The sequence below is a fragment of the Chenopodium quinoa genome, unplaced genomic scaffold (assembly GCF_001683475.1).
Source record: "Chenopodium quinoa cultivar QQ74 unplaced genomic scaffold, ASM168347v1, whole genome shotgun sequence".
In the NCBI taxonomy this organism is placed as follows: domain Eukaryota; kingdom Viridiplantae; phylum Streptophyta; class Magnoliopsida; order Caryophyllales; family Amaranthaceae; genus Chenopodium; species Chenopodium quinoa.
The window spans coordinates 546,677-563,835 of NW_018743066.1; the positions used below are offsets into that span (position 1 = coordinate 546,677).

Below are 17,159 nucleotides of genomic sequence, written 5' to 3' on the forward strand. Positions count from 1 at the left end.
GCAATAACTTCTAACTTTGACACTGCTCCCTGCTTCTACAGGCCTAAATCTTGCTTCCTTGAATTTCCAAGCAAGCCACTTGTCCATATGAGTTAATGGTTGCTCACTCCCTTGTGAGGATTTTCTATTTGCTAGACTGATATAAAATCCACCAAAATCCAAAACAACACAATTTATCAAAAGGGTGATAATCAAATTTCACAATCGAGAACAAAACTCAAAGTATTTATGAGATGGGTACTTTGGAGAATGTAAAAGAGGAATGCATGACAGCAAAAGTAAAATTGCATACAGTTCTTAGAATCACAGTTTTGACATCATATCTCATATAAAAGCAGCATAGAGAATAAAACATCATTATAATTCAGAACGGCACTAACCATACCTAAGATCTTAAGCTATGGATGAATAGAATTAACTTGAATCCATAATGCCAAACAAAAATTGTTGCTGTTAAAACAACACCTCTTTAAATATGTCTCTAAAATGTTCCCTTTAAACAAACACATACAAAAATTATATCTTTCCTCACATAAATAACTCAAACCAAGTAGCCTGACATATTGACATTAGTAACAATTCCAACTTATTACTCCCCCAGAAACATTGCCCAGAAATTAACAAAATAAGAGGTTCACTTTTGCACAATTTGGTTTCCCATGATCAAATTTTTAGCAAACATAACATGATCTGAGAAAAAAATGCAACAACAAATTCGAGATCTCAACCAGAAAAATTGAAGCACAAACAGAACAATTTGGTAGGGAACGAACCATTTCTGTTTCACCTTCATCTCTTTAATCAACAAACATGCAAACAGCGAATTTAGAATCAATAAACCCATTTAAAGAATGCTAAACAATAGGAACAAGGGCTTAATCAATGTCATTAAGAATTCAGGAATCAGGATCTCCCAGAATAGTAGCCCTGAATTTCGATATCGATAAATGGTTCATTTATCACAACAATCAGAGAATTCCTTACACATTTACAATGCCAAGAATTGGGAATCTTACTTTGTTTTGCATCTGACCCAAGCAACAACAATCACACTACTATCCTATCAGATTACAAGAATAATCAAATTTACAGCTGATTTCATGCTAAAATGGGCAAAAGTTCCAGGCTTTAACCACTTCCTAAAACAAATACTATCAATTGAATCATAAAAGGAGCAACATTCTCGCTTAATTGCTAGAAATCAAACAAGCAATTAATCAAAAATGAGAGAAAAAGATAAAAGAACCTGTACACTTTTCACAGAACCTTTGAATAATTACCAAACATCTGCAATTACCAATTCCATCAACATTTTCTTCGCTTTACAAGTGTATAATAGGCCAACGATTTATATTTTTTTTTCCCGGCAAAAATTATTAAGAAAACATTAAGAACACGGCAACCCCCAACGATGACGACAACGTTTTATTGTAATTCTACTATTTGTGGAAATAGAAAATATCTAGGGTTACTTATGACGTAAAGTAGTATAACGCCGCACAAAAATTGAAAAACAAAGTCTAGTGTTACGATATAATCACAAGGCCTGTGATGTCCCCAGCTGTTTCTGTAATGCCCTCTTTTTTAAGTCACACCGACTTACCTTCACCACCACTTTCTCTCTCTCTTAATTAAAAAATTAAAAAAAAAAAAAAAATACCCATTTCTCCTTTTTCCCAGCAACAAACAACCATTCATCCAAATTACACTCATCACCCCTTTCTCTCTCCTCTTACGTCGTCTATCTGGGTTCTTCCTTCAATCACCCCCCCCCCCAAAATCATTTCAAATTCCATTCTCAATTCTCAATTTCATTTGGGTTGTTATTATTTTTAGGGTTTTTTTATTTAATTTCCGATGGCTGCGGTCGCCCCTTCGCCGTCATCGAATAACAACAAGAAGGAGAGGGAAAACCTTCTTCTGGGGCGGTACGAGGTCGGAAAACTCTTGGGCCACGGCACATTTGCCAAAGTCTATGTTGCGAAAAACGTCAAGACCGCCGAATGCGTGGCGATCAAAGTTCTCGACAAAGAAAAGATCATGAAAGGAGGTCTAATGACGCACATCAAGCGTGAGATTTCAATCCTCCGCCGTGTTCGCCACCCCAACATCGTTAAACTCTTCGAGGTTATGGCAACAAAAACCAAAATCTTCTTTGTCATGGAATATGTTCGTGGTGGTGAGCTCTTCAATAAGGTGTCCAAGGGTAGATTGAAGGAAGACGTTGCTAGAAAGTACTTCCAACAGTTGATTTCCGCAGTCGGGTTCTGTCATGCTAGAGGCGTTTATCATCGGGATCTCAAGCCGGAGAATCTTTTAGTCGACGAAAACGGTGACCTCAAAGTCTCCGATTTCGGGCTTAGCGCTGTATCTGATCAGATACAGCAAGATGGTTTATTCCATACATTCTGCGGAACTCCGGCGTATGTTGCGCCGGAGCTTCTCGCTCGAAAAGGGTACGATGCGGCGAAGGTGGATATTTGGTCATGTGGGGTGATTTTGTTTGTGTTAATGGCTGGTTTTTTACCTTTTCATGATCCTAACATTATGTCAATGTATCGCAAGATTTATAGGGGTGAATTCCGGTGTCCGAGATGGTTTTCGCCTGAATTGACTAGGTTGTTGCGTCGATTGCTTGACACCAATCCCGACACTCGAATCACCATTCCTGAAGTCATGGAAAACAAATGGTTCAAAAAGGGTTTTCAGAATGTCAAATTCTACTTCGAAGACAACAAAATGTGTACTTTCAAAGAGGATGATGATGTTTGCAGCAACTTTGATGAGACAGAATGTTTGTCTGAGTCCGAGTCTGAGTCTGGGTCTGAAATACAACGACCGCGAAAGCCTGTTCCAGGCTTGCCTCGCCCGGCAAGCCTGAACGCTTTCGATATCATCTCAATGTCCCGAGGGTTCGATCTCTCGGGACTCTTCGATGATGATGATGGGGAAGGCTCAAGGTTCGTGTCCGGAGCACCGGTGTCGACAATTATATCAAAATTGGAGGAGATTGCGAAGGTGGTGAGCTTCACAGTGAGGAAAAAGGATTGTAGAGTGAATTTGGAAGGGTCTAAAGAAGGTGCCAAAGGACCATTGACATTACAAGCCGAGATATTCGAGTTAACCCCATCTTTGTGTGTGGTGGAGGTTAAGAAACAGGGTGGTGATAAAGGAGAATATGAAGAGTTTTGCAATCAAGAATTGAAGCCTGGTCTTGAGAATCTGTCTGTTAGTGAACAGTCTCCTCCGGCTGTTGAAGTTGCCGCCGCGAATTTACCGTCGGATACGGAGTAGATTCGTATTCTCTATTTGAAAATCATTAATTTATATGCTTTTTTTGGGGGGTTTATATCTTATATTATCAGCTAATTAGGGGCAGATTTCTATATTATTTTCAAAATTTAGGTGAGTCAAAACTTGAAATGCTGTAATGGTTGAGACTCTTGAGACCAAGGAATATATATAATATAGTGAGAATATACTTTTTAGTAAAATTTTACTTCTATATTACTTTGTATTCAATAGTACAACTAGCTGATTTGGCGGGCATCTATAATTAGTTAATTGGATTGCATCTAAAAATAGTAAATCATATTTGGTACTCCGTGTTACCCAAGCTTGCATTCCATGGTTATTAAATTGGCGCGCATCTAGTTGTTGATTTGGCGAGCAATTCAAAATATATAACCGTAATTTGAATTCAAAGTTATAGAGTAGTTATTAATTTGGTGTATATACAGCTGTTAAATTGGCGATCATCTCAAAATAGTAAAGCGTGATCTATATTACAAGCAGTAAAAATTGTATCATACTCCTTTATTCCTTATTACATTGGTACACATCTCAAAATAATGAGTAAAATAACTAAAATTAGAGTATGTATAATTGGCATATAATTTTTTGAAGAACCTTCAAAATTGTATATAAATTATGAGTCTATGATAGAGATACGGACGCAAAATTGAAGGGCATACGAAATATCTAGAGCAACATGCCATTTCTATACTTTATCTAGTGTTTTCAGTTGATATTGTCACAAAATCAAGCTCAATTGCATAAGCCTACACAATATAGTAGTAATACCATAGGTCCATATGATAAAATCCAAAATTAGCAGCACATAATTCATCAAAATAATTACATAAATCCAATGTTCTTTCCGTTTATTCATACTCAAAGAAGTATTTGTATAAAATAAACCAAAATGATGTAATCGTTGGTTGCATGAGAGCTGGGTCAATGGAAAGAGTGAAAGACCGATCATTTGGACATTTGAGCTCCATTCACGTTCATGGGCCTTATATTGGATCATCATTGCTATATATTGGGCCTCCAAGTAGAAATGGACGAGCTAGTTGGCCTATTAGTGTTTGCCAAATAGTTAATAACTCGTTAAAATCGGGAAATCCAAAGAGTAGGAAACTTGGAATAATCCAACGAATATTTTGGGTTGAGATTAATACTTTTTAGTCGTTACTACGTATTTATGTTATAGATTTGTGTAGATGATGTGACATATTATACAAAGTACATTTTACAATATGATGCGCACACTTTCTCTTCAAATAAAGAACAATTTGATTGAGAATTTTAATAATATTATCAGGAGTCTACTAGAGTAGCACTAATTCAATTCGAGACTTGTGTTTTATCATAGCAAATCTGATTAGAAAATACATATCTTGAATACCACCACTTTTTAAAAAAATAACATCGCCTAATAGGCTAATATGGAATGTGTGGAAATATAAATGAGACACAAAAATGGAACTAAATAGCAGAGTCACATACTCCTTTCGTTTCATCTTAATCATAATACTTTGAGTGACACACATACCAATGTACATTTTTTATCATTAATATTTTATAATTATATATTATTAACAAATATAAAAAGGTTAATATTATGAAAATATACATAAAGACTAATCTAAAAATATTTTATATGACTACATATGTTTTTTATATATTGGTAAAAAAATAAAGTCAAAGTAACCATATAAATATAGTAAAAATCAAATTGTAGAGAGCAAATACTTTTTAGAGCCAATGTGATATATAATTGCTTAATAGAATAGGAAAAGAAAATTTCTTAATTAAAAGTATGAGAATTACAAAAATGGCTTATATTACTACGTGTCTAAAACAATTTTTACAAAATAATGTAGTGTTACTTCGTTTATTGTAGTACTCCACCATTTAATTTTACGTACTCATGGCTTTAAGGTCTTATGTTTAATGGTTCAATTATTAGAAAAAAATATATAATGATAATGTTGAAATTGAAGGATTACCTTTTACTATACTTTTGACAAATTGACGAAAATGAAATGAGAAGGTGTAGTGGAATCAAAGAATGAAGTGATAAGAACGTACAGGTTGTAATATGTAGATCTACGGACTTTATTCTATCTTAATCGGCAGAAAAAGAAGAATGTTCCACACACGTCCACTTAATTATTCAAAAATCAGTGTAGGATTACTTTAATAAAGTTTAGAAGGATTATATATGTACGTACTATATTATTCAAACTACCATACTTTGCTTACTACTTTCCTAATTATTTACTATTAAAGAAGTAATGTAATTGATCATTATCTACTTAACTAACACATCCCTTTATGCTCTGCATTAACATGCATGGGACCTCGAAGTTGCTTGCCTCTAATGGTTTTTTTTTTTTTAATCAATCATTTCTATTAATATAAAAACAAGTTATTATTATTTATCTATTATTCTTCTACTCCAACCATTTTTTTTTCTCCCTTTTTACAATTTTAGTCAATTTTGGATATAGAATTGATAGTTGATACCACTATATATATTATAAAAGTTAAGCAACACCTTTTTGAAGGAGTGAGTAGCATTTTATAAAAGTATATATTTGTATTTTTAAAACAAGAAAATACAATTTTGAGTGTCATTATACATGTAATGATATATGGCATAACTCTCCAAAATTGTGCATAACATAAGACGAATATAACAAGAGTTCACATGACTATTATTCACTTATTATTTACCTTCGTTGATCTTCTTTTTTTTAGCACTTGTAAGCAGAGGAGAAAAAAAAAAAAAGAATTTTTACCCCAAATACCCTCACTTAAATGGATTTGGACTCAAAATTCTAAAGTCTGATATAAAAATCTTACAAAAAAAAGAAGGCAGTACTTTATCAGAATACCTTACCGTACTTAGCTTGATCATTGCCATACACTTACATACATAGGATACACTACACTGCTACCCTTGTGATGAGTTATGAAATTAAGACCAATTAATAAAAATATGTACTACGCGTAGACACATTATCTTACAATTGAATGTGCATGCACTAATAATAAAGTAGTCAGATTAGATTTAGATGAGAGATCAGATATGATGGTTGTATTTGTGTATATAGCATTGCATGAGACCACCACGAGATGCTGTTAGCTTTATAAAAAATGCACAGATCACAAAAGCAATAGGAAGTCTGCTAAAGTTGTATCACTATTCTTGTTTTCATCACTATTATCATCCCTTCATTCGTGTACATTATTCTTCTCCATCTAATAACCGCTATTTCTGGCTATTTACCATCTTAGGTTAATTAGTTAACCCCTTCAAAAAACCAATCTTTCTTAAACTTAAAAGCCATTGAGGTAAATAGATGTATAGCTTTACCATCACTTCAAAAAGTGTTCCAAACATTATGTACTCATAGTACGGTTTATGATAAATTGTGCGTCTATGAAAGATTTAATTGCTCGTGAATGACTTAATAAGGTAAATAATGTGTTTCAACATTTTAATTCGGTCCAATCACCAAACTCATTTATACAACGCATTAATTAGTTTTTCTTAAGATAGATTACAATTCAAAGATAAGATAAATCTGATCATTTTCTATATCTATCTTAAAAATAATACTCTAGATAATAGAAACACTTCAAAGATATACGTTTAAATTGACATTGAAGAATTATTCCTCTCTTTTTCTTATTTCTAAGCGGTAGTACGAGTAAAATAAATAGCGAAAGAAAACGAGAGAATATTGGATGTTGCTTCCGCGAAGGAGGGGTCAACGTCTCTAAGCCGACAGATTCATATCTCGAAAAAGCCCATGATAGATAAACATATTTACGAAACTGCCATTTCCTACTTGTTTGTCTCTGACTATTGACTCCCCACTCGCCTTCTCTTTCCTTGAAACCGTGTCGCCAAAGGAAAGAACCTACGGCCCATAGTTTTTTATTTATCTATTATTTTTTAATTTTTTTGGCACGTTTTATTGTTGATTTTCCATTTTTGGTACGTGTGAGCTTTGGGTTAGTCAATTACTCAACTTATTTGGCCTTTTATTTTAACTACACCTGTAACATATGGTCATATATACGAGTACAATATACTCGTATCTTATTATACGATATCATCATTCTATCTTACTTAATATTCCAATTTGATGCCTCATATACCTACTTTATTTCTTTGTACACTAACACTACTTAATTTGCTGATTATTTTGGTATTTTATGTTCTTATTTCTTTCTAGCTAGTGACACTAATTAAGGAGATTGTATAATGGTTCATCACATAATATATATACTTCCTTTGTTTTTATTTACTTGCAACACACTCTTTTGACACACATTTTAACAGAGATATTAGACTAGGTAAACTGATAAATTACTTCACAAAATTTTATCAACAATAAGAAGAAAAGAATAATACGTTGCTACGGTTTAAATTTCATAGCTTAATTTATTCGTTTACCTAGTCTAATCATCTCTTAGTCTCCCCCTTATAAAAAGTAAATAAAAAATAGAGGAAATATAATTTTGTTAATCTCCACCTTATAAAAAAAGCCGCCACAACATTGATCTATCTTTCATCCTATTTGAAATCTATTGTATAGTCTCTAGTTCTCTACCTTTTTTTTAAAGTGTTAAAGGTAGGGTCAACTTAACTAAAAGTTTAAATTAATGTTTTAAGTCTAATAATAGATTTATATGCTCTATTAAAAAGAAAGAAGCTAGATTTATATATTATCATTCATGGCTCATTTATCAGTTATAAATAAAGTCCGAAATTAGGTTTTATATACTCTATCAAAAAGCTAGAAAGAAGCTAGCTAGATTTATCAGTTACTTCGTATTGTTCATGGTTCATTTATCGGTTATGGTGGAATTTTATATGTAACAGACAAAAGTGATTAGACTTACCATGCACAATTTAACTAAATACATTAATTTTGTTAATATTTTTTTCTTTTTGATAAATTCTTTAGTTCATGAAAATGAAAACTATACGAATTACAGTGATATAATATACTTGTAGATAATATGAGTTTATCATCTTAAAACAATGCAACCAAATTAAAAGTATATAGTCTAGTTTATCTTAGAGGGGAAATCTTAATGATTATTAAGCCAACCTTTACGTCATATATATTAATTAAAATTACGTCACTCTATAGTAAGCAAGTAAAGCAACCAACATAACTCATAAATGGCACATGAATTTTTATAACATTTCGAGTGTTTGTTGAATCGGTTGGATCTCATCAGAGTCATCACTAAAACTTAAATTGGAAGACGACGAAACTGAGCTTGAATTATAAAGTAAAAAGGGTTTTTTTTTTTTTTTTTTTTTTTTTTTTTTTTTTTTTTTTTTTTTTAATATAAAACATTTGACTAGAGCTAAATGTGTTGACCTAAATAAGTTCTCCGAATGGTAATAGTTAATCCGTACTATTAATTAAGGAGTATTTTAGTTAACTTGACTCCGTCCAACCTTACCTCAATTTAAATGGATACACAAACACGATGTAAGCTATGATGAAACAATAGGACTGTTAGTACTACTGTAACTATAGTTGAATTTTCACAAAGATGCTAAATTACTAATTCAGTTATTGTAGTTTAAACATGGAAGGAACAAAGAGGGGAAGACTAACATCAAGAATTCAAGAGTCATAATAGAATATTAATATATGCCCCGTGTATAGTCATTTTATACCGAGTCATTAATTTAAATTGGATTAGAGAATAAAAGGTTTCTCGAAATCTAAGTTTCAATTAGATTGGATTAAGAGGGTTTGAATTAAAAAAAAAAAATTATAATAAGAATAGAAATTATAAGAATATAATTTATCTTCTTCAAGAGTAATATATGAATTATATGATGATGTTAATTACATGCATTATAAGCTTAATTATTTGAAGTCTTAATAACCATATTGATCTTTAAGACTTGGATCTGAGCTTGCAAGGACTGGTTATGTATTATAGACATTGGAAATAAGTATATACTATAAAAAAACCAACATTATTGTTATTTTTGAAATTAAATAATACTTGTAGAATACTTTATTATTATTATTTGTTTTGAAAGAAGAATACTTTGCTATAACATTTTTTTCCATAAGATTATTAAAATACTCAATTACTAAAGTACTCTAATAAGGCATATGGCCTATGGGTAATAATGTTCATGGCTACTATATATATAAAAAATAAAATAATTGTATTATTACATATCAATATGGATTTTGGATTGAATAATCCAAATATATAGACAAACCATTTAGTGTTAAATTGGATAGTGACTTGGTGTAAATTTTGATTGGATCAAAACTACCTAGCTACGGTATTAATTAGATCGAAAGTTTACCAAAATTCGAATTGGATTGGACTCGATATTCAAAAAACTTAATTTTTTTTTAATTTTAATAAAATTAAATTGGATTGTTTGATTTAAATTGAAAACCGAACTTCTTAGTCAGTTGACACATAATTATTAACCCATGTACATTGAAATTACTATACTTGTAATTTGTAGATTAACATCATTGAATTACTTGAATAAGCCTTTTATGCCTGCACATATATATATGGATTTACCCCAAATTGAAGTTTGTAAGGCAATAAAAGGATATTATTCTCTACTTAGATTTTAGAAGAGAAAATTCTTAAATGAATTGAGTATGAGAAACAACAAGCTAGCTAGATTTGATAGGGTAGAAATAAATTTAATTAAAACATCATTCAATTGGAATTCCAAAATTGTAATACGTACTATTAAGATCAAATGACCTATAAAAGTCTCCATATAAATACGTAGTAGACTAGTACGAAGTAGTATACTACATACCAATTAATAAGTACATGTCTTTTGTCAAATAATTAGATAGATGCATGTTTATTCCTGTGTGTCGAATTAAAATAATTATAAGTTGATTAGCTAGAATCAGTTACATAACCTAGAACCACATGATAAAGATTAGTTTTATTTTATGAAAGCATGAAGCAATTATTAAGTAAGGATGGGAGTGTATATAATTAATTAATGTGGACGAACTAATCAACGTTCACTAATTAAATAATTTGCTTATTAATATTAATCAAAGAAGAGGACAAAAATAGTAGTACTTGTAGTTTTATTATAACACGTTACTACATACGGAGTAAGTGTATACTCGTAGTAGATAGAGAGAGCTTAGTATTGTACTTAAATTATCAAGGAAGAGGGACCACTTATATATTATCATGCTGTCATAGACAACAAAAACATGATTTGTACAATTATACTCGATCATCTAGAAATTATTTGACAATAATACCAGTACATTATCGTTTGTGCTTTTAATTACTGTATTATATAGCTGACGACAGAGATGAAGTCACTAATTATACTCTAACTACAGTTTATACTTTATAGGTGGAAAATGAGAACTGAAATTAGTGAAATACAGATTATTTGACATTTTTCACCTTTATTATATTCTCAAAGCAATATATATAATCCAACATATTTAAGATACAAATTAGATCATGGATATGCACCATAATCTATTAATCCAGGCGATTACAACAAGTTATATCCACAAGAGACAAGACTTTTTTTTTTTTTTTTTTTTAAATGTATAGATCACAAACATAGTCAAAGTGGATCAGGTGAATTTTACAAAAACTACTAATAAAACACTTATAATACAGAAATAGCAGTTGTTAATTGGAAAACTAGCTCCTAGAGCCTAAGCTATTGAAGTATGTAGTTGTAAATGCAATTGCTTTAGCTCAACTATATTTAAGGTAAATAAATACTCCGTAATAACTACATCCTAAAACAGTAAAACCTAATCAAAATACAACTCTTATAAGTCAATCTAGTAATGTACTTCAATATTCATCATCAAATTTGTCCAATGTTAATACAATCCACATGGTATACAATATCAACAATTTTTTTGACCCAGTAAAACCATTGTATACAAATCCAATAATTATCGTCAAACATGCCCTTATACGTTCACCTACTTCCAATTTATACAAGAGTGATTGGTTAAATACATTACTTACTTCATTTCACAAATATTAGAACAATTATTAATTAAGAAGTTTAATAAATATTGCAATATTTCACTATCTACGCATGTAATCTATCTTTCTATCTTATTATTTATCATATGGGTTCTTATAGTAAATTCGTGTTCCATTCCCATATTACTATACTACAACTCTGTTCTTTTCGAGTTGCTCTGCTATATTGAAACATGCTCTGCTGTGCTGAAATTTGCTATGCTGACACTTGCTCTGCTATGCTACAATTTGCTATGCTATGTTGAAATATACTTTGTCCTGCTGACAGCTGCTCTGCTATGCTAAAATCAATTATGCATTATTGAAATTTGTTCTACTTTGCCCATAAGCTCAAAAGAACAGAGTCGTTTGATTTATATTATTTGCAATGATTAGATATTTTCTATCCACACTAATACGTTAAATCATTGCAAATATATGTAAAATGAAGTAAGTATTTGAAAAACCAAGGAAGTATTACAATACCAAATGCAAAATCAAAGATCAAAGAATAAACATTACCCTTAATTCCTTATGGCCCTTAAAATATAAAAAGAACGAACGCGGAGATGACAAAAGAATAGCAAAAGATAAGGAGTAACGTAATATTTGTTCAATTTCCTTTTTGTTTTTTCATCATAAAAATGGGTCCCACTTTAGTCACTCAATGGCCACCACTAGTGATAGAAACAAATGGTATAATCGTAAATAAACCCAAAATCAAGGGCAGTTTTCATCCCTGCTTCGTGTCAAACTTAAGATTGTGATTATAAAAGTGGTGGGTTGAACCAAGTAAATTTTCTTGGACTCAAAACTTTTTAACATTTTCTCTCTCCTAATATTTTTCCCAAATCTTCAAAATCTGCAATTTTCAACTCATACAAATTTCAGATTATTCTGGGAAATTATTAAACAAGGTATGTATTTGTTGACCCTACTTAAATCTTTATTTCTTTAGCTTCCCACTTCCCTAAATTCATTTCTTTGATGTATTGAAACTTTATGTTAGCAATTTTTCATTTTACTTTTGATGAATTAGAACTTTATGTTTGCAATTTTGTTTCTATTTGGTTGTTGGGATTGTTTGAATTTTACTCGTTGGTTGTTCAACTTGTTGAATTGGTTGCTTTGTTTGAAACTTTCTTGTATCTTTAGTATTTTTGATTTGATTTTTTAATTTTATTTTAGTGATTAGTAGTTTTGAGTTAATTGGGATTTGGAAATTGAGTTGAAATACTGTTTTATGTTGGAATGAATTGATCAAAATAATCCAGAAATTTGAATTTATTGATGAACAAGTATTGAAATATTGAATCTTGAGGTACGGAGTACATAATATAATATAGATAATTAATTAATAAACATTAATTAGCTTTTATTATTGATGTTTGGTGCATGAACTTTGATGATCTTTGGAGTCAGTGTTACCCTTTTATTTTTCTTTCTTTTGGATTAAAAAGTGGCTTTTTACCTTAATTCATGCCTTTTCACTGCTTCATAGCCTTCATTTGATGAATTTATGGACTCTGGCTATGCTTTTACGCGTATTATTGCCTTTCGTAACTATTAGTATAAGCTTAATTAAAGGTGTATCTATTTTCGGAAAACAAAATCAAATTAAGATAACCAGGAATTCTGATGATTAGAGTAGATTGATGTTTTTGTGCTTTCTTACACATTTAATTGAGCTGAGTAGGGTGGAAAACTGGAAATTTAGGCCTTACTATAGTAGCAAGAGTTAGAGATCATGATGGTAGTCTTAAGGCTTTAGTTTTTGTGATCATTTTAAGCTGTTTATAGAAAAGATTAGATCTTGAATTCATTGCAGTGTTCCATAGTGCTTCTACTCAATTGGCCTTTCCTTTCGGAGTTGTCCATTCGTTTAGGGAGTTTGCCCTGCATTATACATCTGGAGATTTATTGGTTTATAATCGAGTAATGCGTCTATCATTACTTTTAACAACCTTTAGTGATTGTTTTGTGCTTATTTCTTATTGTAGTCAAACAGTCCTGGTTCTGGTTAACCTGATGAGAGTTTATTATAGATTGTTATTTGTATCTCAGATTCAAATCTTTTTTACTGGTTACTTCCTGAAGAGGGAATTGAAGATGTAGAAACTGAGGGACTTTAACGGCTAGCTACATTAGATTCTGCTGCTACCTAATTCTTAATTATATCTTGATGCTACTTGATAAACTTAGGATGATGAACATTGGGGCACACTGCCCTATCGTGATTGTGTTGTGTGTAGAATTGGAGTTGCTACTACAGTACTACCTGATTACTGTGATGTTCGGAGTTAGGTGGTCATGTCGAATGTCAATGTAGCCTGTTTATCTGAATGGACTGAATCATCTCAGCGTCAACATCCATAATTCCAGTGATAAGCATTTTGTTCATGTTCCACTGAGTTAGACTAATGTCAATAGCTTAAACTTTAAAGTCACACTATGTTGCAAGCAATCGAGAGATGTCTTAGATTGAGATGACAATTGAAGTCTATAAACTTATTAGGTCTTCATGCTTCAATATCTTCAATTCGATTTGAGACCTGCAGTTCCCTTTTAAGGTGTAGCTTCCTGTTTGGTTATGTGAAGGTAATTAAGCAGCAAAGTTACCTGATATTGGCTTAGATATGTTTTTAATGCAAAGTACCGCACTGTGAAACCTGGATATTGCTGATCCTGTGAATTTAGTTGGAGTAATTGGTGTCCGTCTTTAATTTATTTACTTTCTTTTGTATCAATTATAGTCCAGTTGAACGTTCAATAGTTGTGTCAAAGTCTTCATGTTACTTGTATGATGTGGCTTTTAAAATATTGATTGGGTGTGAATTCTTATAGTTTCTTTAAATCTCTGCAGGTAACCATTTTGCTCTTGCTCTAGCGTAACAAATAACATATCATATTCTCACTGAAGTTCTAGTTTCAAACAAAAGGCTATTAGTCTTTATCTTCCCTGAATTTTCTTTCATAAGGTCAGATAGTACAATACTAGATGCAAACATCTCAGCACAACTGCGCTACAAGTGGAGTACATGGATTCCTTTACCAGCATGCCCCTGATATAACACCTTATTGCTCATCCCATTATCAAGTGTTCGACAATAACATGTACCCTAATAACACTACTCAGGGAAACCAGATATCTTTCCAAAACTTCAATGAAGGATATATCACATTAGACTCTGGTCAAAATGCTGGCCTTTATAACATCTATGACTCACCATCTGGTGTGAGCACCTCATCGAACAGAAGCCAGTTTTCTCCACAAGGTTCTCAGTCATACATCTCAGACCCTCCTCAATCTTCCGACAACACTTATGGTTCCCCAATGAGTAACTCCTCTGTGGTGGATGACAATACTGAACTAAGGAACCAGCTTAGAGAACTGGAGCGCTCTCTGTTGGGGCCTGATTCTCCTCGCTTGATAGATGGACACTATTGCTCTTTGAGTCACGGGGGTAATCATGGACCCTCATCAAACCAACTGATGGAGATGCTCCCTAAGATGGATCTCAAACAGGTACTGTTTTTATGTGCACAAGCAGTCTCAGAGAAGGATGTGTCAACTGCAGAAACCTTGATGGATGCTTTAGACAAGATGGTGTCAGTATGTGGGACACCAATGCAACGATTGGCTGCATACATGCTTGAAGGGCTGAGAGCAAGGCTGGAATCCTCGGGTTATACTATCTACAAGAAGCTAAGGTGTGAGCAACCAACAAGTTCTGAGCTTCTCACCTATATGCATATATTGTATCAGGTTTGCCCTTATTTCAAATTTGCGTACATGTCCGCGAATCTTATCATTCAAGAAGCTGTGGGGCACGAGGGGAGTATCCACATCATTGATTTTCAAATTGGGATGGGGACACAGTGGTTATCGTTAATCCAGTCTCTTGGTAACCGGCCTGGTGGGCCCCCACTTGTTCGTATCACTGGAGTCGATGACTCCCAATCAGTCCTTGCTCGGGGAGCAGGGCTGGAACTTGTAGAAAAGAGACTTTCAATGGAGGCTAAACAATGGAATGTGCCCTTTGAATTCCATGCAGCAGCAATGTCAGGTTGTGAAGTAAAAAGGGAGAATCTAAGCATTCGCCCTGGGGAGGCTTTGGCAGTGAATTTTCCCTACATGCTACACCACATGCCAGATGAGAGTGTGAGCACTGAAAACCATCGGGACCGCTTGTTGAGGCTAGTTAAGGAGTTGTCACCCCGAATTGTGACTGTAGTCGAGCAAGAGTCAAACACAAACACTTCTCCCTTCCTCAACCGATTCGCTGAGACTTTGGATTACTACACGGCAATGTATGAATCAGTTGATGTGGCTCTTGCTAGGGGTGACAAGAAGAGGATAAATGCAGAGATGCATTGTCTTGCACGTGATATTGTTAACATGATAGCTTGTGAGGACGCACAAAGGGTGGAAAGGCATGAGCCTTTTGGCAAATGGAGGGCAAGATTGAACATGGCAGGTTTTACTCAATTGCCCTTGAGTTACACAGTGATTGATGGAGTCAGGGGTTTGATGAAGGAGTTCCATGGTAATTATAGGTTGCAAGAGTGGCATGGAGCACTGTTTCTGGGTTGGAAGAACCGCATTTTGTCATCCTCTTCTGCATGGAGGTGAGGAATACTAATGCCAAAGAACTTGATCAAACAAATGGCTTGGAGTCTTGTAAAGTCCTGTTCTCCTCTCCATGTCCTGCTAAAATTTTGCTACGTTCGTGGGAATTGGAATAAGAGTTCTGGTGCCTACTTGCAGTTTATCAGTAGGGTAACAATTAACAGCTTTGGTTTTGTTTGTGCAACACCAGTATGCGATTTACTAAAAACATGTTAGATAAACAATTGGGGTTGGGGACATAGTTTCATTTTCCATTCGTAGTTGAAGTTTAGTTTTGTAGAAATTATGCTACTACTAGTAATTGTATAATGTGTGGCTATTGAAATTTATGGATACATCTTTGGTTGCACTTTGTATTTTCAGCTGAATATATTGGAGTTCAACACAAACAAAACAAGCTTTTATAATGATTGCACATTTAAATTTGATAATCAAATCTCCTTTTCAATTTCTTTGAACTTGACTGTCCAATGATTTATGATGCTACATATCATAGATTTGAAGACATGCGGCTATATTCTGAAGTGGACTTAGTCATCCACTCTTGAAACAGCCTATATAGCTTTGTGCATTAAAGTTGGCGTGTCCATGACATTCACTAGCGCATGTTAACTTGTGTGACAAATGCTTGTCCCATGTTATGCACAAGCTAGCCACACGTGCACGTGTGTCGTGCACATATCATAGCCAGGGTACATACTTGTTTAATGTAGGTATGAAGAATTGTCCTATTATTTTAGAACCACTTACAGGTCAACTCGGCTTGAGCTAATAGGTTATACACTTTGAGAGTGAGAGAAAAAGTAGGGAAGTTTCCACGTTAAAGTATTATTCTAACCTCAAGATTTAATAAGGTTCATACAATTAGGTAGACTCATAATACAACCAGCCTACCACTATAACTATCTCCATCTATCTTGTTGTATCTATCTTATTTGACCATTTTAATGTGACTGTTTGAGTCAATGGGAAATGAATTAATACAGAGTGAGTATTCCCCCCCTACCCCCTTTTTTTTCTAAGTTAAAGACTTTTCAAAAAAAAAAAAAATACTATTATTATCATTTTCATGTTTAGGTATAATTGGTGAGGATATGGTACCATATAAGAAATAAGACAATTGTTAATACTATACAGACAATATAAAATGAAACTTAGGGCAAATAAATAAGAAATGAAAGGGTAC

The 17,159-nt window shown here is 33.0% G+C and overlaps 2 protein-coding genes across 2 annotated transcripts; both read left to right on the forward strand.

Moving 5' to 3' along the window:
* Window positions 1-1,628: 1,628 nt before the first annotated feature.
* Window positions 1,629-3,505, forward strand: LOC110731227 (CBL-interacting serine/threonine-protein kinase 12-like). The gene has a single exon (XM_021911069.1). It carries the CDS (start codon window positions 1,858-1,860, stop codon window positions 3,292-3,294), a length of 1,437 nt encoding a protein of 478 aa, XP_021766761.1. The 5' UTR covers window positions 1,629-1,857; the 3' UTR covers window positions 3,295-3,505.
* Window positions 3,506-12,130: 8,625 nt separating this feature from the next.
* On the forward strand, window positions 12,131-16,380 carry LOC110731228 (scarecrow-like protein 21). The gene is made up of 2 exons (XM_021911070.1): window positions 12,131-12,260; window positions 14,207-16,380. Exon 2 carries the CDS (start codon window positions 14,342-14,344, stop codon window positions 15,974-15,976), a length of 1,635 nt encoding a protein of 544 aa, XP_021766762.1. The 5' UTR covers window positions 12,131-12,260; window positions 14,207-14,341; the 3' UTR covers window positions 15,977-16,380.
* The last annotated feature ends 779 nt before the right edge of the window (window positions 16,381-17,159 follow it).